This window comes from Taurulus bubalis (assembly GCF_910589615.1).
Source record: "Taurulus bubalis genome assembly, chromosome: 20".
NCBI classification, from domain to species: Eukaryota; Metazoa; Chordata; class Actinopteri; order Perciformes; family Cottidae; genus Taurulus; species Taurulus bubalis.
Genome location: NC_136608.1, coordinates 11,412,574 through 11,435,663, shown reverse-complemented (window position 1 = coordinate 11,435,663; position 23,090 = coordinate 11,412,574). Strand labels below are relative to the sequence as shown.

Genomic DNA, 23,090 nt, shown 5'->3' with positions numbered 1-23,090 from the left:
TCAAAGACTGAAACTTTATTCAAATCCATTTTAATTGTCTCATGATGTCATAACAGAACAAGAATAATGTACTTTTGTAATAAAAAAACAATGGGTCTCTACTCAAGTGCTTTGAGTCATTGCACAGAAAATGGCCATCTAGGAAATGGAGGCACAGCTAACGTACCTATTGTTATACATGCTTATGACCTTTTGATTCCTACCGCTTTCAAGTCCCTCAGCCTTCTTATAACTATTCCATACTTCTGTCTCGACTACTTTCATTTTTCCTGTTCTTTGTCAACCACCTTCATCATTTGCAGGACTCCTCACAAAGTATCTCACTGCGGTCCTCCGGCTGTATCGAACATCTTCTTGCGGCCCTCCATGCCGGACATGGCCTCCACGTTCTTACGCCAGTCACCCACTTCAGAGGTGAGCACCTGGTGTTCAACAGAAACCAAAAAAACTAAATTAAAGCACATCATCTACCTGAGACAAGTTGTTGGTTTTTTCCGGCATGCTGGGAAAACCTGCAGGTTTAATGTTTGGTGGTCTGGAAAGCCGTACCTTGTCCTGTTTGACGTCCTCCTTCTTCACAGACTTGAGGTTGGCTCTGAGGTCCATCGAGCCCTTGTGTTTCGATCCCAGGAGAGCTCTCATCATCTCATCTGCCGACACCCTCACCTTCCTCAGGGCAGGCTTTTTGAACTTGCCTCCAAGGTCCTGTATCTTCAGCTTCAGCTCATGGATCTGAAAAATATGAAAGAAAATACATGAAACGAACTAAGCGTACTTTAAAGATATGAATATGCTAAGACTGAAGCACTGAATACGGAGAGTGTTCACTTACATCTTTGTTGTGTTTGCCCACTTTGGATTCACAGTCATATCGTTCCTCGTCCACAACATCAATTTTTGAATGAAGCTGCTTGCATATTTTCTAAGGGAATGAGGGGGGGTTTAAACATATCACTCAAACATGGACATACATCTTCTGCTGTTGAAAAATCTGTTCTTTTATATGCGATATGCCCCTTACTTGTAGTTCATCCAGGGATAACCCAGACAGTTGCAAAGGGGGCAAATGTTCTTTTATATAGCGTTCCTTCTCCTCCTCCCTCTCCTGCTTCTCCCTCTCCAAATCCTCACAGGCTCTTGTGAGGAGAAGCATCTGATAGGACAAAACAGACACCAATTTAAAATGGTGGTCTGGTCATGTAAAAGTACTGAACAGACTCCAAGTTGCAATAGTACATGTACAACATTACATGTCCAACGATGTCTTGGTTGTACATATCTACAGTATATAGTATCACAATATCTTGTAGCAACAGCAGTGATTCCCAACCAGGCGTACTTCTGCAGTTGCCAGGTGGTGTACGTCAAACAAAAGGATTTATCATAACTCACCTTGAGAGACAGCTTGCGAGAAGCTGTAATCTTCGACTTCGGCTGTGGAAAAATAGACATTTTAAACAGACACGTAAACCAAGGATGGACAAAATTACAAGTACATCTTGAACTACAATATAAACTGTAGAACATTTTGAAAGGTTTCTATTTTGTAATCACTCTGATATGTTCTTGCTAGCTCACCAGCAGTTGTGATACATGGCAAGTCCATCAATTGTTCTATATACAATCAAAACATGTACGTATATGGAAAGTCAAACTCGCCATCACTTACTGCATGTAAAAAGATAACGCTTTATTATTAGGATGAGGTCAAGGGGAAAGCTCTCATTGTTGCTGATAACAACTCCGGCCAGATAAACACTGACGGATCTTTGCCGTGTGCATCGGGACAACATGTCCCCTCTCCATGCATGAAGGATTAACACAGTGGAATATAGCCTGCTCACCTTATCCCCTTTGGGATGATTCATGGCTCTGGGTCTGTTGGGATGCTGGAACACAAAACGGGGACAAATGAGTGCGACAAAGACTCATTTTCTCTTATTTGAAGCGTAAATAAAGCAGTCAATTAAATAAATATGAACCATGACAGTAAGATTCAGTGATAGAGCATTAATGTTCTTACCTCACTTCAACTGTTATCACAAAAACAAACAACACATGAGAGAAACAGATATTAGTACAGTTTAGGGGTAATATGTTGCCCCAGTGAATCATAATGTAATTTGACCCATCAAGGCGCCACATAGCAAACAATCCTCAACCCTTGACCATGGGATTAAAGCAAGGGCAAGGCGAGAATTCCCTCTTTTATATTCAGCATCATCTCAGTTGTTGTAGTTTTGTCTTTTTTCAGTGTAACTACTCACACCTAAACAGATTTGTGAAAAACAACTCTCGATCTGACAAAACAGACAGAACCGTGACAGCTGTACTTACAAGTAGAAGATCTGGCAAATCAAATATTCCCATGAAGCTGACGTATTTTACAAAGATCTAGTAATCGCCACTGTAAAACTGCTAAAACGCTGTCTTTTAATATTAGCTCTGCCGGAAAAACTCTGCCAGACTTTAATGTCCGTAAACCAAAACAAAAATAATTACAAATTATTTTACAAAATTCTCATTTAAACCACATACAATGTTTAGAATTCACTGAAAGACTTAAAACTCACAATAAAGCAGTGGTTGTTTTACCTGTAAATGGGTTTCTATAAAGATGTAGAGACAGTGGCCGCTGGAGACAATGGGCAGCTTTTTATGTGAGCCGTGTGGACAGCAGTTATAACGTCTGGTCCCAAGAATGTGCTGGCACAGGACCAAGCATGAAATATCACCTCCCCTGACACTGACACTGCAACAACACCAGGGGAGGGTAATAATAAGTCATGAGCATAACCTTAATGGTATTGTTTATCTATTTACTCCTGTTGCGCGCAATAATCATAAATATCGACTGTCTCCTTTCACATTTAGGAGTTAACGGAAATGTTTGAAATCGTTTTTCCTTTCTTGCCAAGAGTTGATGAACTGAAGCTGGAGCCAGAAGCTGGTTAGCTTAGCTTAGCATAAAGACTGGAAGCAGGGTGAGACAGACAACCTGACTCTGTCCAAAGGTCACATACTAGCACCTTTTTGAGAGACAACTAATGAACATGTGAGTACAAAAACCAAAGTGTAAAAATAGTCAATTCATAATTCTAAGGGGAGGGGGTGGGGGGGGGGGGGGGGGGGTGTTGTTAGACAACGATTAGCTGTAATTTTTACCTTCTTTTTTTTTTACTAATTAAACAAACAAGATAAAAACATGTTAACTAGTGAGCTTTAGATGGGTTTGGTACCTTTTTTTAACAGCGCTGTATCCGCCTGTTTCTAGTCTTTAAGGCTCATGTTAAGATAAATTAGCTGGCTGCTCACAATAGCTTCAGACTTGAGAATGGTATCTTATGATCCAACGCTTGGCAAGAAACAATAATGACTCATTCATCGTCAATACTTCAAACTAAGTAGTAAAGCTGATGAGTACAATAGACACCCAAATAACTCACACATAGCAAAATCACACAATCATATTCTAAGAATAAGTCAGGCCCCGCTCCCATCACAGGCTGCTTTTAACTACCAACGCAAAAGAAACAATTCAGTCAAACTAAATATTGTTCTTTTTCTGGCTGTTCCTGGGTATTTAGTCAAACATGTCATTCAGTACAAAGGTTAATCACATGCAGACCCTACATATGTGTCGCTGTATGGCAGCCATACTTGTCATTACCACTGATTTATCCGAGGGGCAAGTGTAGTCAAGGTTAAATAGCAGGAATTACCTCCTGTGCCATTTGATCTTTTCTAATCACAGTTATTATGATGAAAATACTTGTTGGTGTAAATTACATGGTGCCGCAAAATAATGAGAGGTTGTGCCATGTTCCTCAGATGAGGAGTAGGTGGAATAGTATAGGTTTGAATAGCTGCTATTGTGAAGATCTACAATTTATTGTCTCATTAGGAAGATTGAAAACAGAAAAGTAAAAAAGATGAGACACAGTTCTTCATTCAATCTGTTTATCACTCGTATTCTTCTGCAATGGCTGATGTTCTGCCAATTTCCAGGCAGTGACAAATAAACGGATAAACATATGAATAAATGTTTGTGTTTTATGTGTCAAAGATTGACAATGCTACCGTTTGTCCGGTGTGTTTTTGTATTTGCATCCCCTGTCAACAGTTTCTTGGCCTGACTTTATCCAGATTTCAGAGCTAATCTTGGCCTGAGCACTGACACAAATCACTTAACCCCAAAGCATCGTGTTGCTCTTCTTTCCACTGGCTTCCACTGGAATAAAGCTGATGCAAGTGCTAAAGTGTTTTTGGTAAACAGGGCTTTAGCAACAAGGACATCTTCAGTAGAGTCAAGAGTCCACGCTGAGTGTTTGCTCTTTGTGAGTTGTGAGGGCTTCTCAGAGATTAGAAACCAGGGTGAAAATGAATGACAATATTTGTCTGCAGGAACAACGTGTTCAAAGTTAAGCGATGCATTGTGTCTGATCTATCTGCAATTGTCACCTTGAATATCTTTTTGCGTGTCATGTCCCCCAATACACAGATCTAATACATGGTGTTAAATTACACGTAAAAGATATGTATATAATTATAAAATAGATATCAACAATATGTGAAACAAACATGGAATATATAGTTTTGGTTTGTTTATTAACTGGCTCCCCATTAGTTGACACCTTAGTGGCCGCTAATCGTCCTGGGGTCCACGGAAAAGACAACATAATACATACAAAACATGATGCAAAACAAATATATATATATATATATATATATATATATATATATATATATATATATATATATATTCATACATTTGAAAAAAGAGACACATTTAATATAGACTATTTAAATACTCAGATTGTGTATCACTATTTCCTTTTATTAATATAAAAGGAAAATGTCCCAAAATATCCCAAAATGTATTTTTTGTCAATGCATCAGGCTTAAAATATACCGACACATTATTGTACAAGTATGATTGGTCTGTATATTGACATTAAAATCATGAAATTCAATAAAGGTACAAAAACCACAAAAGTGAAAAGTTTAAATGTGTAAATAAAAATGACCTGAAGAAAGCCAGGCTCCCTAAGAAACAATCTCATAAGAGGTGTATTATACAAAACAGTAATAATACATTGTTGCACTATTTGCCTCTGTTTCCCAGGGTACACTTGCAGATATTCAACAGGAACTTTGATTGCAAATGTCAAATGGATTATATAAGGTGTAAAAACACTGTGTGGTGTCGGCTCCTGCCACTAATGCCAGAGGAGGAACTGGAGCAGAAGAAGAGGCAATGCCTCAGTGAGCAATGAGCGCCAATAGAAGAAACAAAACGCGGGGGACAGCAAATGTTCTGTCATCATTTTTTTTCTTCGTGATCCTCAGCAGGTGGGAGCTCTATTTCTGATGCAACCCAACTCCTCTCTGTCTCCACACAGACACATGCACACACAAAGTAAAAGACAGGGGGGCCTTGGTATAGCAGGGAAGGGCTTGTCATACACTTTCTACCATCGTCGCTTTCATAAATAGGTAGTTGACAGCTCAATGTTTCGCCCCGAGATTCTCCTTATGCGGTCGTAAATCTGAACAATTGAACTCATTTTGAACCTTTGGGGTGGAGAGAAAGAAAATGGAAAATCTGCTAATGCTGCATTATTCCCTGAGGCAGGCTGTTGATGTGTAATCTTCAAGGATTTTGCCCCCTCGCCTGCTCTTTGAACGTGTTATAAGTCCTGTCAGTTGTCTATGTAATCCATCTGAACCCACTGTCATGACACAGCCAGCTCATTCATGAGATGACAGGGTGTAAACTTAGAGGTCTGTGGTATCATGGCATGTGTATTGTACATCAGCATAACCCAGAGAGATACAGTGGGTACTGAACACTAAACCTCAAATGTTTCAGGGACACAGACTTTTCATATAGTGGTGGAAAGTACATTTGCTCACATACAGTACCAAAGTGCAATTTGGAGATAATTTGCTTATTAGTATTTGCTAATAATACTTGACATTTTCAATGCAGGACTAGTAATGGATTATATTTAAACTGCAGTATACTATAATTTGAATACAGCATGTGAATAACTCTTCCACCACTGATACTTACTGATATTTTTATATTTTCTCCATCTTTCTGTATCAATGCACCCTTAGCTCCTCCCCCTTTCTGGGTCTTGTACGGGCCTCCTTAGTGGCACCACTGGCTGGACACAGAGCAGAGGGAGCAGCTGATGCATGGCTTCAGCCAAGTAGCCGGCCATGACATCCCACTGCCCGCTGCTCTAACCTTGACGCTGCCCGTTGAGAACATGTCTCAGCTACCCACACTTTCACCTGCTTGTATGTCCAGATGAAAGGGGTGCTGCTGCGGGATGGTTGTTGTTACTGTTTGCCTGGTTGTAGCGGCATTACATGTGATTCAAATTAATACAGTTTTTGTTTTATCCTTGTGTTGTTTAAATGTGTTTTCCCATGTTTTTATGCAGTGTTTTTCAAGTGTGTATCTTGTTTATTTTTTTTAAATAGTGCTGGTGAATTAGATAGCCCTGTGTGAGGGGTTTATCTCCCGGATCAAACATTGTAGTCACAGTAGCACTAAACCACTAATTAAATTGGCAAACAGTAAATTTGGTGCCCTGTGCAGTAAATAAGAAGTGATGTAAGACACAGTCCTGATGCATCACCTCTGCAGGCCTGCTATTGGCTATAATGTATTGTAATGAAGCAGCCTAAGACATTGTATTGCAATGCAATCCATCAATCAATTTTATTGAAAATAATAAACAAATCAAACATTTATTTTCAAAGATCTAAAAACAAGTAAATACATATAATGAATTTGGAATTAGACTTCCACATTGGGACGCAAGCAGCAACACAGGGTAGCCATTATTCTTCTAAAGCATTTTCTTATTGTTATTCTTTCAGGGCGACCAGTTGAGACTGAGACTGCAGCAGTATAGTCTATTTTTGCTCCATCAGAAGACCAGAATACGAGATCTTTATCACAGGAGTAGGGAGGTAGTCCTCAACAGAAGACCAGGTAGCTGGATCTGCATCATAGGTGGAGGGAGGTAGTCCTACAATATAACATTGTCCGAACATGGGAGAACACTGTTTTTATGTCAAGCTGTTTTACTTCTATTTCTGTTATTCTAGCTTTTAGTTTCATTCTATTCAATGTTTATCATTGTATTGTCTCATGTGCATTTGTCTCAAATTGTTAAATAACGTTTTTTGTCTTTTCTGTTATTACCACATCCACGCTTATTTTGTTCTATTTTTGTTTTATTGGCAGTCACCTGTGACGCACCTTGAGCTGCACTAACCTTTATGAAAGGTGTTATACAAATATAAATGTATAATTGTGTTGATCTTGAATTCAAACTAGTGTTTTTAGGTCATTACATGTGTTTAGCTCCCTACCTCTATTGCACACGCAAGTGGCTGTCTTTGAATGTGAATTCTATACTTTTGTGTACATATTATATCTTGTTTGAGAATTCTGTTTTCTTTTAAGAGCAGACAAATACAACATCTGTAATTCCTTTAATCCATGACACTTTTATCCTTTGAGACATTAGAAGTAACCTTTAATCCTGAAGCATCTGCACATATTATTTCCACAAGATAACTAATTGGGGAGGATAAGTCTATTTAAAAACAATGCAATTGGATTTTTGTCTATTGTACACAGAAATAAATGCACACAACCCTTGTGGAATATGTGTCTAATTGTGTCCATAACCTAATTCACTATCGTCAATAAGTGCATTTTTCTATATTTTGCTGTTTATTTATACTTTATAGCATGTTCAAATTTGAGATGTATTACATTTTTTAAATTGAAGATAGCTCCTTCTCACATACAAAGACACTTACAGCAAGAAAACAGAGTTGACACCCAGAATAAAAAGTTATTTAAAACGCCTCTAGCCCCACGTGATTTCTTTTATTTTTTCATAAAACATAATTCAGTCTGAAAACAGACTTTGTCCACATGAGGGGAGCAGAGGTTTATTTTACACATTGCTATTGGTGTGCAAGAAATTCAGAACAGAAATGAAAATGATTAAGTATTATAGGGCAGAATAGAGCACTGCATAGTTTTGTAAAAGAGAAATTAGTTGAAAATGTCGGGATTTAAAAAGCTGATCACAAGGTGGCTTCAGGTTGGAGTTGTTGGGGTGTGGCACTGTGACCGCCCGCTGCAGCAGCATCTCTATCACTCATCGTTTTTCCTTCAGTGCAGACAAAGACCAGCAGGGGGCGGCAGCGCTTCACATCACTGATCTCAGCGGGATGCTTTCATTTGCACATTCATTTGCAGCAGCCAGTGTCAAGCTACCGGGAATTAAAACGAGCAGATGAAGCAGGACTCTCAAAATAATACCCACGATAATGAGTGGTTTAGTGATAGCAAATCGAATGTCACTGTGTATCTTCAGTGAATGAACACATGGAAATGATCAGTGTGGAATTGTCTGAGGGCTGAAGTAAAAAAAAAAGCCAATTTTAATTATGTCTCTGAGGTTTCTAAAATGTTACATGAAGAGGCTATGCCATCAAACCTTTGAACAAAGTTAATGTAATAACATGCGTTTGAGCTTTGTCTTTATTTTCTTTTTTTTAAGTTTGATCTTTGATGGATTTATGTTATAATAACAGAGAATTTGCTTACATTTGTAAATTTGTATAAATGCATGTACACTATTTTTACATTTGAATAAACAATAATCAAATGCAAAGTAGGTTAACAATATGTTAGGGAGTAGTTTATACAGTGTTACAGTTGCAATGGGCCCTTTGACGGCATAATGCTGATGTGGCCCAGGGTGAAAATGAGTTTGACACCCCAATGCTATATGGTTAAAGCAGTCTCAAGTGTCCCTTTTGCCATGGACAGTTGATGAGATAAAGGGCCTCTGAGCACAGACATTTAAAAGGGCCCCTCTCCTACCTATTTTAAAAAAGAAACAAAGAAAAGAAAATGAAAGGACTCACATTGAGAAGAAAAAAAAAAACATGACCTAGTAGGCCGGTTTGTTAATCTATCCATGCTTTTTGCTCAAAAGAGGCAAGATGCATATGCAAGCACATGTGTTAATGTATCCTCTACTTAATCTATTTAAATGCATTGCTGTTAAATAAGTATTTTTAAAAGCTGTAGAATTTGTCTTCAGTAACTATCCTGTTACTGATTTTTAATTTTGTTTACATCCTGTGCTGATCTGGGACACTTTTTGCAAACCTCTCACATTACACAGTCAGTAGGAGACACGTTTTGAACTATGTTGACAGACTTCTCGTGTAAACATTTCCTAGTCTACCCGAGGAGGATACAATGTGTTTCTGTGTTGTGTGTTCTCTGTGATTTTATTTTGAAGGTCCGCTTCCGTTGTACCCCGCGCCATTTCTGTCAAACTTGAAGCGCCTGCAAGAGCACAAGAAGCACTTTGTCTGGCGGAGGGGGGTGTTGACAGGAAAAAGAGGGGGAGGTTTTGTGGGGAGGGACTGAATTGGACTGGCCCGGTTCTCTAGCACCGCACACCCAGCGAGCAGGACGAGGACCAGCGGAGGCCCGAGGACCAGGGACCCGGAGGGCAGGAGAAAGGGGACCAACGTGGATACAGAGAGGGGCACCGGGAGGGGAGGGGGTCCGACTCCGCATGATTCCTCACAGCCAGGCTGTAATGATGGTGGTGATGCACCGAGACCAGTGCGCCGGATTCCTGCAGAGCCCGACACACTGCACCACAGCCCCGCAACCGAGTGTGAGCTGCTGCCGGGTTAGACGCTCCTGCTTCTCTCCATCAGAGCCTCACCAACGGAACCCAGTTTTCCAGACCGAAGCGTGACCCGAAACACCGGGTAACATCCTGCCGTTGCCAGCTCCATTCATACTCCACCCCACCAGGAGAGAGGGGAGCGGGACGGAGATACCAGCTTTGGACGGGACCAGTGTTTTTACTGCACCGGTTCCAATTTGCATGTACTGGTTGTTTTGATCTGTGGAATAGACGAGAGGAGGTGTGGAGGGTGGAGAAGATGTTGGTGCGATGCTACCGGGGAAAGCTGTCGGTGTGGGCCGCTATGTGCGTGCTGGTGCTCTGCTGGTTTTACATTTTCCCAGTCTACAGACTCCCCCGCGATAAAGAAATAGTGGAAGAGGTGCTGAGGCAGGGGGATGTATGGCAGAAGAACCAGACGGGCATCGATTTGTACAGGTTCGTCTCAGGTCTCACTTTTCTGTCCTTTTGGTTTAAAGCAGTGTTTCCCAAAGGATGGCCCGGTGGCCCCAGCATGCTTTAGTAGGTCCCTGGGTAAAATAAGACGACAATGTAATATATTGCCCTTTTTTGTTTATGCTTTTTTTAAACCTTGCATTCACTTTAGAGCACAATAAAGGGGAATAATGCCAATCTATAATAAGTTATATTAAGCAGCAAACACAGTGCTCTATAGGGAATACATATTACCACTGTGTCTGTGGCCTGACATCCTTTGTCTGCATTTGAAGTCCCTGAACATATGGACAAAATGCCAAAAGACAGTCAATATGACCAGACTGTTTCTCCAAGGGAAAGTGGTGTCTATTTGTCTTTCACAAAATACCCCAATCTTTCCAAAAATAACAACTGTTATTGTTCCAAAAACATATTTAAAGCTTAGAATCTATCAAAGCTTTGTTTGATATCCGACAGGAAAAATTTTCAGTAATACCAAAAGATATGCAAACGTATCGTAAACACTCTCTATCTAGTTCATTTGGACAGTGACGCTGAAGCAAAACAGATGAACAGGTTATGTTAGTCACACCGTGGCAAACTTGTTTAAAATCATATTCAGTTGAGAATATTCTCCAGGGCAAACCCAATTAGAATAAGAGACTGTGACACCTGCAGAGCAGCGGACAGGGAGATGTCATTATCGCTTGGAGCCGTGGTTTTAAAGTCACAGAGCTGTAAACACCTTAGTTTAGTCCGATTTTGTCCAATGAATTGCTATGAATTACTTATTTCATGAGCCTGTTACTGTATGTTGATATCCTTAGAAGCTCCAATATGTGATCCTTTTGTTCAGCAAAGTCCCAGCTATCATGTTGAATCCAGTTTTTAAACTGTCCTCTCCACCACAGATCATATTTATCATTTCCTACATCCTCTCTACACAGGAAGTTGCTGACAGAGTGCTGCGATCCGTGGAAAATGTTTGCAGTAACCAAGGAGAACTCGCCAATGGGCAAGGTCATGTGGTACGACGGGGAGTTTTACCACTCGCACACTGTCAACAATGAAACGTACCCTCTGCTTGTGAAGGTATGTCAACAGAAACAACAAGACGCATTACTCCGAGACGGGCAGATGTGTTTGTTCAAGATTCAATTCAGTCTGGTCTGATGGAAATTGATCTCTCTCCCACTCAGCGCAGTACAACACTGTTGTGGGGCCTGTGGGTTTTAACGCGGGTCCTTGTTGGACCATAATGGAGTCGGGGAGGGGACCAGTGGCAGACAGAAACCCTCTGAAGGAAAGAGGATTAGTGGAAGTGTGTGTGATGGGAATCATTGTTAAAGACGTGGAGGCCGGTTAGAGCACCAGGACACGGTATCAGTTCCCAGTAAGAATGAAAGATACTCCATCTTGCTCTTTCACTTCCAGATTAATCACCGTGATGTGTGTCTTTCACATTTTTGTTTTCGTTTCTGTAGTGACATGATATGTAACAGTTGGGAAAGTTTATTTCTCTCTGTGTTTATGGCTCAAGAGCATATGTCCTGTCCTGTTAGGTTCCACCTCGGTCTACTCTATGATATCAAGTTTCAGACAAGGGAAAAAACTGGAGGAGGATGTTCTTCAAGTGTCTCCTTACCATGTTGTTTCCCCTTTCCTTTCCATTTAGAGACTTTACTATTGTACATTATGTATGGGCTATTCTTACATGGCGTTGTGCCCGTGTGTGGGTGCGCATGTGGATGAGGGTGTTTGTGCCTGGAAAGAGCAAAATAAATGAGAACCTCTGGTGTAGGTGCTGTTGCTGTGGTTTTTGTATCCAGGGGCAATGCATCTCGCTAATAATGAAGATTGGATCCCTATTACTGATGCCACAGATTTGCAGCCTAATATCCTGGTTGGTAAATGCAATGAATATGTGACCCTAATTTGCAGGCGTGAGCTGTGCATGTTCATTCATGGGGATGGGGAGGTGAGGGCCAATAAATAAAAAAGGAGAATATGAAGTGTATGTGCAGTGGAGTTTAGACCCAGAATTTAATGTTGCAGGTTATTGTTGCAGGATATTGCAGGTTTTTATTGTGACTATATGTTTATGCTCTCAATTCAGAATACATTGGTTCATTCAAATTAGAGATAATACAATGTGTTGAATCACTGATGAGTCAGTCGAGAAGATTCATATTTAGATTTTGCTCAATCTCCAGGCAACAATATTTGCTTTGAAGATGTTCTTCTTTTTCTGATTTATATGATTGTTAGCTAAATATTTGGGGATTTTGGACTGCTGGCTTGACAAAACAAATTAATCACCAGTTCTATTTCATCCTTCCTGACCGCCAGAGGCAGTGCTTAACACTGGATATCTTCCGTCTTACGCAGGCTAACTATTATGTTAGCATCAGCTAAAGCTGAACTTGTTGAACGTAGAAAACGGTGTGTTTTCTACGTTTGGACCATCGAGCTGGACAGCGTACCTATCTTCGGTCATCACCAGGTTGGCTACCTTCACACCGTGAAGCATCATCGGGTGAGATTGACTAATATTGTTTCTACAACAGCAGATTCCACGGTGCGACGAGATTGCTACACTGTCGCGGCCGGCTTTCAGTGAGCAGAGCGTCCTGCTCAGGCTGACTTGGTGGGACACTACTGGGGTTAATTAAGTCGGTGACGATACTGAGCGTGTACATCGACTCTGGTAACATTGCGGCTGTTATAGGTAGCGGATTGTCCCCACTCAGGCTAACTGAGACCACGCTAATTCTGACAGCTACCAGACTAGTGAAGAGTGCCTCGCTATAGATGCCCCTCTCACTAGACAGGCCGTGTCTGACCTGTTTCCACAGGACTGGTCTCCACAGTAGCACAATGCTCCCGTTGAAACTTACTGGTAGGACACCAATAATCCCAGCACGCTGGGGCGACGAACGGGCCCTCTTTCGAGGAGGTGGGCGGTTGCACTGTAGTGCCACCCCCCCGTTCCTTTGGGCTTGCTTCGCTGCACCCCTTTGCAGAAGTGGCTGAAGTGGCACAGCCTCGGCTTGTGCCATACGCACAGGACAGTATAGGTGTCACATTATTGCCTTATCGCTCTATCCCCGTGGAGGGAGAGAGCATACCTGTCAAGGGGTATCCCCATTGCCTTGGTTCCATCCCGTCGGGGACGCCTGTCCTTCAGGGCAGTGTGGCAGAACAGGACTGCTCGGGGGAAGTGGTCCGCTCAGGACCTCATTGAGCATGTTAATGTCCTGGAGCTATGGGCCATGCACCTAGCGCTCAAACATTTCCTGCCATACTTGAGAGGAAAACTTGTTCGGTCGGACAACACCTCGACCGTGTTCCACATAGACCATCAGGAGGGCACCAGGTCGGCAAAGCTGCTACGGGTGTCCCGTGCCCTTCTGACTTGGGCAGACCCTCACGCCACCAGCCTTCAGGTGATGTATTGACCAGGAGAATGGAACAAGGTTGCAGATTCCCTCTCCCGTCACAAGCCTCCATCGGGGGAGTGGCAGCTTCATCCATGAAGTGGTGCACAGCATCTGGGTTCTCTTCGGCAGGGCAGAGGTGGATGTCTTTGCCTCGGAGAGGTCGACCCACTGCCCCCGCTGGTTCTCCTTAAGGAAGAGGACCAGTCCTCTGGGTCAAGATTCCCTGGCTCACACGTGGCCAGAGGGCCTTCTTTATCCTTTCCCCCATTTCCACTGATCTGCTGCGGGACGCCATGGTGCCTCCCTGACAGGAGAAACCTCCTATTGCAGCTACGTGGTTGGATCTAGCATTCCGATCCCAGCCGCCGTCAACTATGGGCCCGACATCCTGCTCAGCGGCTGCACAGAGCCAGGCAGGAGGACTATTCTGAATGCCAGAGCGCCATCTACCCATCTACAGTACGAATGTAGACGAAGGCTCAGTACAGTGATCCATTCCTACTGTACCAGCGTTTCTGCAGTCCCTCCTAGATGAGGCCTGGTCTCCCTCTACCGTGATTATTAGAGAAAATCCATAATATACACACACAAAAACCCATCTTTTAATCGATATCTGCCACCACTCCGAGAAGCAAAGCTGTGGTTCATTATTCTACATTATTATGGCGGTGGTAAAATCTGTGATGATATGTGATTCTGCTCTGTGTGCGGCGCTGTGTTTGACTCCAGTGCATCACCAAGGTTATGGTGACGCTCTGTTACATTTCACAACTTTGTGCTTGTGTGAGTCTCCATCTAACGCTTGCGCGGTCTAAATTTGGTAGAGAAGAAGGAAGGCAACTAATAGTTAGGTGGGATGGACAAAGCACAAGCTCACACACACATTTATTCTCTGCCTTCTCAACTACCAGTGCTGTGATTGCAGGTTAGAACACAGCAAGACAGCCGCACCAAGCTGGCAACAGCCACAGTTTCTAGGCATCTGCCAGGGAATGTGCCAATTAGGGCTTTGACAGTTAATTGCTGGTTAGTTCAAGAGCTCAAACAGGGCATCCATACATACAGTTCACTGGACTGTACAGTAGATTCTACTTCGAGCATCTAAAAAGTTTGACAAATATTCTGAAATCTGTTTCTCAGTTTGACATCACGGTAACGTGAATATATTTTGACTTCTGGCTTGTTGGTCGGACCAAACAAAAATTGTGAGGGGTATTGTTTTTAAATTTGTATGGACAATTACATTCATGGTAAGATGAATTAATACATGATGGCCCTCAATCAGCCATACATTACAATGAACAACCCAAACCAAAATATGTCAAGATATTGGATCAATAACATGGACCATGGGCTACTGTAAGAAGTGTCCCCCTCTCAAAGTTTAAGCCCCACTCGCTGCCCCCCTGCTAGATGTGCTGTTAGCAGGGCATTGTCCTCTGACTCAACCCCCCTGTCACGGTCTAAAAGAAACCCTGAGGCATGAAGAAATGTGTGTGTGTCTGTGCCTTTGTGTGTGTGTGTGTGTGTGTATTCTTAAGTGTGTGCACTCCAGGGGTAATAATGAGCACAATTGTTTCCGCCATCTCGCTTAATCCATGCCTTAACTTAAATGTAGCCAAGGCAAAGAGAAGGGACATTTTAGGCCCTTGCCTCATGAAGCGTGGTATTCCAGTGTTCTCTGTAGCAGCTTTAATACGATCCTATATAAGGGTTTACTCAAAATGATGATAGGGCAGTGATCCCATTCCAGGGGTTATTTGTGGCCTATTCTTACTCCCTGGATGTAGACTGTGGGTGTAAGTCTGCCAATAAATATGAATATGAAGAGAGAACCATTTTAAGTGTGTTTGTTTGTTTCCATCCATGAGATTTATTTTCGATGAGAAACTGCGGGAACGTGGGAACGTTTAGCTCAAAGTTCACATTTATTAAGTTGTTCTTGGCCCTTTTCTGCATCCAGTTAATTTACAGGCATGAGAAGAGGTTTTTTTTACTTGGCAGTACATCCTTTCTCTTTAGAGATTTGCTTGTTTTTCATGAAATTATTTCCCCATACAATACAAACTTTAATCTCGGGCTAAAAAGGCAGGAACAGAATCAGATTCATAAGCTGTATGACCTCGACTTGGTTTTGTCCACTTCCTTACTTCATATTTTCATGCTGGTTTGTCCATCGGCACATGAGGCTGTGAAGGGAAATTAGCAGGAGGCCAAGGTCCCGTCCTCTGCTGAGCAGAGTGACTCATGCACCTGGATCAATTTTGGGATTCCGGTTGAGAAAAAAAAATCACATTTGCTTTTGTGCATGTGTGTAGGTGGCTTTGTGTGCTCATGTCCGGGTGCTTTTGTGTGCGCTAACAGTGCTGCGTGTCTCCCTCTGACCAGGACAACCCTCTGCAGCTGCCGCTGAAGAAGTGTGCAGTGGTGGGCAACGGTGGCATTCTCCGGCACAGCAAATGTGGACGCGACATCGACCAGGCCGATTTCATCTTTCGGTGAGAAAAAAGGGGCACTGCGGGGCTGTGAGTACCCGCGTGTGCATTGTATATGACTGGATCACTGCTCCTTTCAAAGTGAATCGGCCATGCCAAAGAAAGTAGCCAAATCAGTGAGAATGAGAGCTGGTGTCGACTGCAGCCAAGAGGGAATGACAGAGACAGAAAAATGGGCCACAGCGAGGGAGGAGAGAAAAGAGGTTGGGCGTGAGTAAGCGAAATAGCAACCGACTAAGAGGAGGGAGGAAGAGGAGATGATGCAGAATAAAACCATATGGTGGGGAAAAAATAACATGAGAGCTTTCTTGGAAGCAAACTCAATGCTAGATTAAAAAAAAAAAATGAGATGATGGGCAGTTTGGTGTGTTTACACAAGGAGATTAATTTGCCTATCTTGAATATGACATGAAGGTGTTTTTCTTGTTTGAAGGTATTCAAATAGATGCATTGCTATGGGTTTTGATTGAGGCACCACCTCTGAAAACGGGACAACTACTCCAGAGTGTTGAAGCAGAACGAGTTGAAGAGAGAGCTGATGTAGGCCTTGAGCATGAGGAAAAATGAATGACGTTGGAATTTTACCTTGAACAAAATGCTCTTTGAGAGCGCCAGGGAAGTGATGCGATTGAGAAACAGCCCCATGGGGTCATTTTGAAAGATCACATTGGATCAAGCAGAACAATACAGTCATACAAATACAGTTGTATTCAATTATAGTCAACGAAATTGCATCTTTCTTCAACACTTCTATGGAGCCACAGATGACTGGAAGGTCTGTTCTACCATGACTTTCCATTTACATCATAGCAGTCTCCGCCACAAGACACAACATGCAAAATATACCTTTTATGTCATATTAAAACAAGCTCACTATACATTGTGATGAGTCTTTGGACAGCAGCCATGAGGGAAATCAGACCTTAAAACTGCAAAGGGGCGACCAAAACTTTAGACAATAATAAGGCATCCCTCAAACTGCTCGTCACATGATAACCTTATCTGGCAGACACTTTGTATAACCAGTCTGTTCTGATACTGGACAAACTGACGGTGCTCGTTAAATGTATCTGCGATGTTATGCAAAACAAAGAAGTGTTACTCAAAACGCGGTTGCTAGTGAATCAAATGGTTTCTTTATCAGAGCTGTAGGTTTATTCTCAGTTAAAAGGAGGAACGCACTCGAATGCAATGCTGCATGAAGAAGCTTGAAATATCAGAATATCTGCAAATCAATGCCTTTTCTGTGCTCTTCTTATCATTGAGGGCCTTTGTTTGAGCACATATTGAACCCATTGAATGATCTCACTGTTTGGCAAACATGTAAAGGCTTAAAAAGGCTCGCAGTTTCGCAGTAGGGTTGTTGTTGTAAAAACGTCTGACAAAAACAAAGACACAGCAACTGAAAGGCTTAAAAGATGTAGATAAATGTGAATTTAACAGAAAAAAAGACCACATCTTCCTTCAGCAATATATTGCACTCTCCACCTTCAGGCCCTCTGCACCAAATACCCAACTGTCGGCACATCAGAGGCGCTATAGACCAATATCAAACCTCCCATTCTTAAGTAAAATAATGGAAAAAGCGGTTTTTCAACAGCTGAACAACTTCTTGGCCGAAAATAACTGTTTCAATGTCTTCCAGTCCGGCTTTCGTCAGCACCACAGTACTGAAACTGCTCTTGTTAAGGTTTTCAACGACATCCACTTAAACACAGACAGTGGCAGAATCGCAGTCTTAGTATTACTGGATCTCAGTGCTGCATTCGACACAGTTAATCATGACATACTACTAGACAGACTGAAAGTCTGGGTAGGACTCTCTGGCGCAGCACTTAACTGGTTTGAATCCTACTTGAAGGACTGACAATACTTTGTGTCGATAGCTAATTACACATCAGAGCTGACTAGGATGACATGTGGTGTTCCCCAAGGTTCAATACTGGGGCCTCTTCTGTTCAACATCTACATGCTTCCACTGGCTCAGATTATGAAAAACAACAAAGTGTGTTATCATAATTATGCAGATGACACACAACTCTACATAACTATATCACCAGGGGACTATAGTCCCATACAAGGGCTGGCTAAATGCATTGAAGAAATCAATAACTGGATGTGCCCGAATTTTCTTCAATTAAATCAAGATAAAACAGAAGTAATTGTTTTTGATCCAAAGGACGAACGATTGAAAGTCAGCGCTCAGCTTCAATCACTAATGTTAAAAACCTCAAACCAAGCCAGAAATCTAGGTGTAGTTATGGATTCAGACCTCAACCTGAACAGCCATATCAAGACAATTACAAAATCAGCCTACTACCACCTGACGAATATATCAAGGGTTAGAGGACTTATGTCTCAACAGGATTTGGAGAAACTTGTCCATGCATGTATCTTCAGTAGACTTGACTACTGTAACGGTGTGTTCACAGGCCTCTGTAAAAAGTCAATCAGAAAGCTGCAGCTGATTCAGAACGCTGCAGCTCGAGTCCTCACTAAGACCAGGAAAGTGGATCACATCACTCCAGTTCTGAGGTCTTTGCACTGGCTCCCTGTCAAACAAAGAATTTATTTAAAATCCTGCTGCTGGTTTATAAAGCACTGAATGGTTTAGGGCCTAAGTATGTTTGTGATCTGCTGCTACCTTATGAACCATCCCGGCCACTCAGGTCGTCTGGGACGAGTCTACTTTCTGTTCCAAGAGTCAGAGCTAAACATGGAGAAGCAGCGTTCAGCTTTTCTGCTCCACATATCTGGAACAAGGTCCCTGAAAGCTGCAGGTCTGCTGAGACCTTCAGCTCCTTTAAGTCCACATTGAAGACGTTTCTGTTTGCTGCCGCCTTTAATTGAACCAGATTCAATTACTGCATCTCACTACTGCATTTTATTTCTTAAACTGCACTGCAACTTTTATTCAACTTTTATTTTTTATGTTGCTTTTTTTGCTTTTTTTTGCTTTTTGACTGTTTTAATGTTTTCTTAGCTGTTTTTAAATCTGCATTATGTTTTGATGCTTTTAATGGTTTTATGTGAAGCACTTTGAATCGCCTTGTTGTTGAAATGTGCTATACAAATAAACTTGCCTTGCCTTGCCTTGCTGATGTGATCGTCCAAGATTGCTATCATGATATAATTTGCAATCCAAATGACAATGTAATAGCAGATTCTCCCTTTACCTGGTGTCCAAGCATCTGCGCACCTCTGTAATACAAATGCTTCCAGATGTTAGTGTCTGCGTATGATGTTATCCTGGCCTGGCCCACACTCCGGTTCCCCGCTCGAGGCCTTCCTTTGGGTCAGTACCAGATCATTGTGACTGCTTCCAAACGCCTTTCTCTTGGTGAGCTCTTCACCAGGGGAACTACGCAGTTTGTAATACAGGCTGCATCTGTTTTTTTTAGATAGGACTGGCTTCTGCCCGAATATGTACTGTTTACTGAGGAACATTTAGGAAATTGTGTGTGCTTAAGTGTTGTTGTAGCTGTTGCTTGGGCTGATTTTTTTTTTTTATGAGATTTACAACTACTCATTGGATTTTATATTAACTCATGTGGATAAAACATTTCCTTATATAGATCCTGTAATTTCCCCACTGAGGGACTAATAAAGGATTATCTTATCTTATCTTATATGGCAATGATTATATAAACAGTTTCCTTCCACACAAAGTATGAGAAAGTGTGTCCTGCAACTTCATTGGTAAAATTATTACCAATGAAAAAAAGGCGTATTTTCAATAAATGCAATGTACTGTGAGCATCAACCCATTTGGTAACACAGAATTATATTTAGCATTTTACTTTTTACCAGCCCATTCACATTGCCGTACGTTCTGCCTGGTAGAGATATGAACATTAGTTAGTGAGATAGGGGAACATAAACTTTAAGCCAGAGCTTTATTCCTCCCAACGGCCCGCTACATAATGCCAAAATTATCATATTAAAAAAAAAAAAAAGTTCATATAAATTCAAACTACCCCTTAAAATACAATTGAAATTTAAAAAAAAATTCGATTAAAATTTTTACTGGGCAGTTTTGGATAAGAAGCGAGCAGGTTACGCGGGGCAGCTGTTTGCAGACCCCTTCTCAGCAGATGTGGAGAGTGTCCCGAGAATGTTGCAAATGGAACTTATTGACTTGCAGTGCAACAGTGATCTAAAAGATAAATTCAGACAGGCGCATGGAAAACCAGACATGACTGGACAATTCATGAGAGAATTGCCTCCATCCTTCCCTGAGCACACAAAAGTGATCAGTCGGGTAATGTGCCTTTTTGGAAGCACACATCTGTGTGAGAAACTTTTCTCGACTATGAACTTTAATAAATGCAAGTACAGGTCCAGGCTTAGTGATGCCTATCTTGAAGCTGTACTCGGTATCTACTGTGACCTCGATCAGGATAAATGTGGCTCAGCTGTGTGAGCAGAAGGGCAGCCAGGTGTACAAATGTACAAATGTACAAATGTATTCAGGGATTGCGTTTGTTGGTTCGGTGCAATGTTTCAATAAGTTATTTTATAAGATCTAATATGTTTGCACTGTTAAAAGCTCACATAAATATGTATAGAAACTGCTGGTTGTCTTTTTTTGTTAAGTATGACGAAAATATGTTATTAATGTAAAAGTAAATAAATAAGTAAACTTTCAAAAATATTGTGCTTTCGGCGTGGCCCTCCTATGAGATCACAATACCAGCGGTTTGAGACCCCTGTCATATAGTGTGTGTGTGAAATGTTCAATAAACCATGTGTGTTTTGTTCATTTAGGTGCAACCTTCCACCACTGTCAAAGGAATATGTGGAAGATGTGGGAACCCAAACTCACCTGGTTACAGCCAACCCCAGCATCATAGAGAAAAGGTAATCAGTCCGAATCAATAAAACATGTATCACTTAGAGATATTAATCGATTTCAGAAGAGAGGCCATGTAAGCACAGCGTAGGTTTGAGCTAAAGGGTTATGTTGTGGCATCAGTGTGGAGATGTACAGTGAAGCATGTATTTGAAAGAAACAGTAGTTCAAACTTGATATGGCACTTAAGCAGAGTTTACAAATGAAAATTTAAATACGCATTATCCTTGGCGATATAGAAGAAACACAAGGAAATATAAAAATGCACATGAATAGGATTAAAAGAGCGACATTAAATACGAATTCCCCCTCTGACTGTTCATTATGAACTGGAAAACATTTGTTTTCCAGTTCATAATGAACGTTGAGTCTTCAGTAAGTGTGAGTGCCTGAACCACCCATTGTGTTTCTATAGTGTATAGACAGGAAGCCCATTTCCTCCCTAGTCAGGCTGAGGCTACAGCTCTGCAGATGAGTAAACAAGTCACATTTACGGTAACTCCCTCTCTTTCTCTCTGTCACTCTTTCTCTCAGATTTCAGAACCTCCTGTGGTCGAGAAAGGTATTTGTGGACAGTATGAAGGTCTACGGCTCCAGCTACATCTACATGCCAGCGTTCTCCATGAAGACTGGCACCGACCCGTCTCTGCGGGCATATTACGCCCTGGCCGACACGTCCTCCAACCTCACTATGCTCTTTGCCAATCCTGATTTCCTGCGCACGGTGGGGAAATTCTGGAAAGCCCGCAGCGTGCACGCCAAACGCCTCTCCACCGGGCTCTTCCTGGTCAGTCTGGCCTTGGGGCTGTGCGAGGAAGTGACGGCCTACGGCTTCTGGCCGTTTTCCGTCGGCCTGGACGAGCAGCCGGTCAGCCACCATTACTACGACAACATCCTGCCCTATAAGTGGTTCCACGCCATGCCGGAGGAGTTTGTCCAGCTTTGGCACCTGCACAAAAGCGGCACGTTGCGCATGAGAGTGGGACACTGCCCCCGCCAGGAAGGAGGGAGTTAGAGTGTCCGGATGAGTGAAGCCAGAGCGGCCAGTGGAAGTGAAGTGGGCTGCAAGAAGCAGATGAAGACATTTGGATTGTGAAGCGGCAGAAAGCTGCCGTCACGGGCGCGCATATTTGCCTTGAGGAACCTCGGCGCTGCATCTGTGTCATACTCACTCCTGCTGTCCCGCCAGCTAATCCCTAATTATCATGAGAATGTCATCCACTCGGACCAGCAGCATCAGGGACAGGATGCACCCATGCAGCCAAACACACACACATTACACAATCTTGCCAAGTCTCTTCTCCTCGTTCCTGAAAGTGTGTTTGTGTGTTTGTTTTAGGCCTCAGCTGGGACTGGAAATGTGTGGGGTTTGTTGGGTGGGGGATGTTTCTTTTTTTTTCTTTTTCTATGTTGACTACTGTATCTGAATGACATATGGGGCAGCTGGACCAAACCCCCCTCTGGGTCTTGTCAAATAGAGACAGAAGGAATGGCGGACCAGGGGAATAATAAAAGGCACTGAAAGACTGGCGAAATACGAGGAACAAGGAAGAGATAATGCCATCCTGGTACCTAGTAGCTTGAATAGGAGAGAAAAAAGACTTGCAGGGGGGAGAGGAGTGAAAGCATGCTGTACGTGTATGAAAGGATTTTTCTCTCAGCTTTTCTTCAACCGAGCGCTTGATTGGCATTCTCTGGTTCCAAATAGAGCTTTAGTTCAAAGCAAGAGCCATTAGAAATGGAGTCTTAAGTCCTATGTACCCCAGAATGTGTATCCAAGTTGCATTTGAACCCTTCTCTGAAAAGGGGAGATGAGTACACTCTGGTGTCCACATATTGTTTTTGTTTGCCAAATGTGATTTTCAGGATTAATGTGAATCTTCTTCTTTTTTTACGGTGCATCAATGGCCACGAAGAGAAGGTCGAATGCCTTTTCAATAATTGAAATCAGAGATGACATTTTTTTGCAAACAAACCTCACACATAGGTACCTCGTTTTAAAGTAGAGATCATGACCGACTGACTATATGATACAATTCACTCCCAACAAGGCTCCTCTTGGTATCTGTACTACACTTGCCAAGTGCCAAGCCAAGGGAACAGTGGT

General features: G+C 42.2%; 2 protein-coding genes across 2 annotated transcripts; one reads left to right on the top strand and one right to left on the bottom strand.

The window, feature by feature from the left end:
• LOC306752177 (troponin I, slow skeletal muscle-like) lies at positions 1 to 2,028 on the bottom strand. Its single transcript, XM_079235903.1, has 7 exons — positions 2,024 to 2,028; positions 1,845 to 1,889; positions 1,393 to 1,434; positions 1,022 to 1,153; positions 833 to 922; positions 550 to 732; positions 1 to 422 (listed from the first exon to the last, which is right to left on the bottom strand). Exons 2-7 carry the CDS (start codon positions 1,866 to 1,868, stop codon positions 321 to 323), a joined length of 573 nt encoding a protein of 190 aa, XP_079092029.1. The 5' UTR covers positions 1,869 to 1,889; positions 2,024 to 2,028; the 3' UTR covers positions 1 to 320.
• Positions 2,029 to 10,017: 7,989 nt separating this feature from the next.
• On the top strand, positions 10,018 to 21,998 carry st8sia1 (ST8 alpha-N-acetyl-neuraminide alpha-2,8-sialyltransferase 1; the record flags this gene model as incomplete). Its single annotated transcript, XM_079236193.1, has 5 exons — positions 10,018 to 10,196; positions 11,144 to 11,288; positions 16,025 to 16,134; positions 20,899 to 20,991; positions 21,518 to 21,998. The coding sequence occupies 5 exons, from the start codon at positions 10,018 to 10,020 to the stop codon at positions 21,996 to 21,998; spliced, it is 1,008 nt and encodes a 335-aa protein (XP_079092319.1).
• Between the last annotated feature and the right edge of the window lie 1,092 nt (positions 21,999 to 23,090).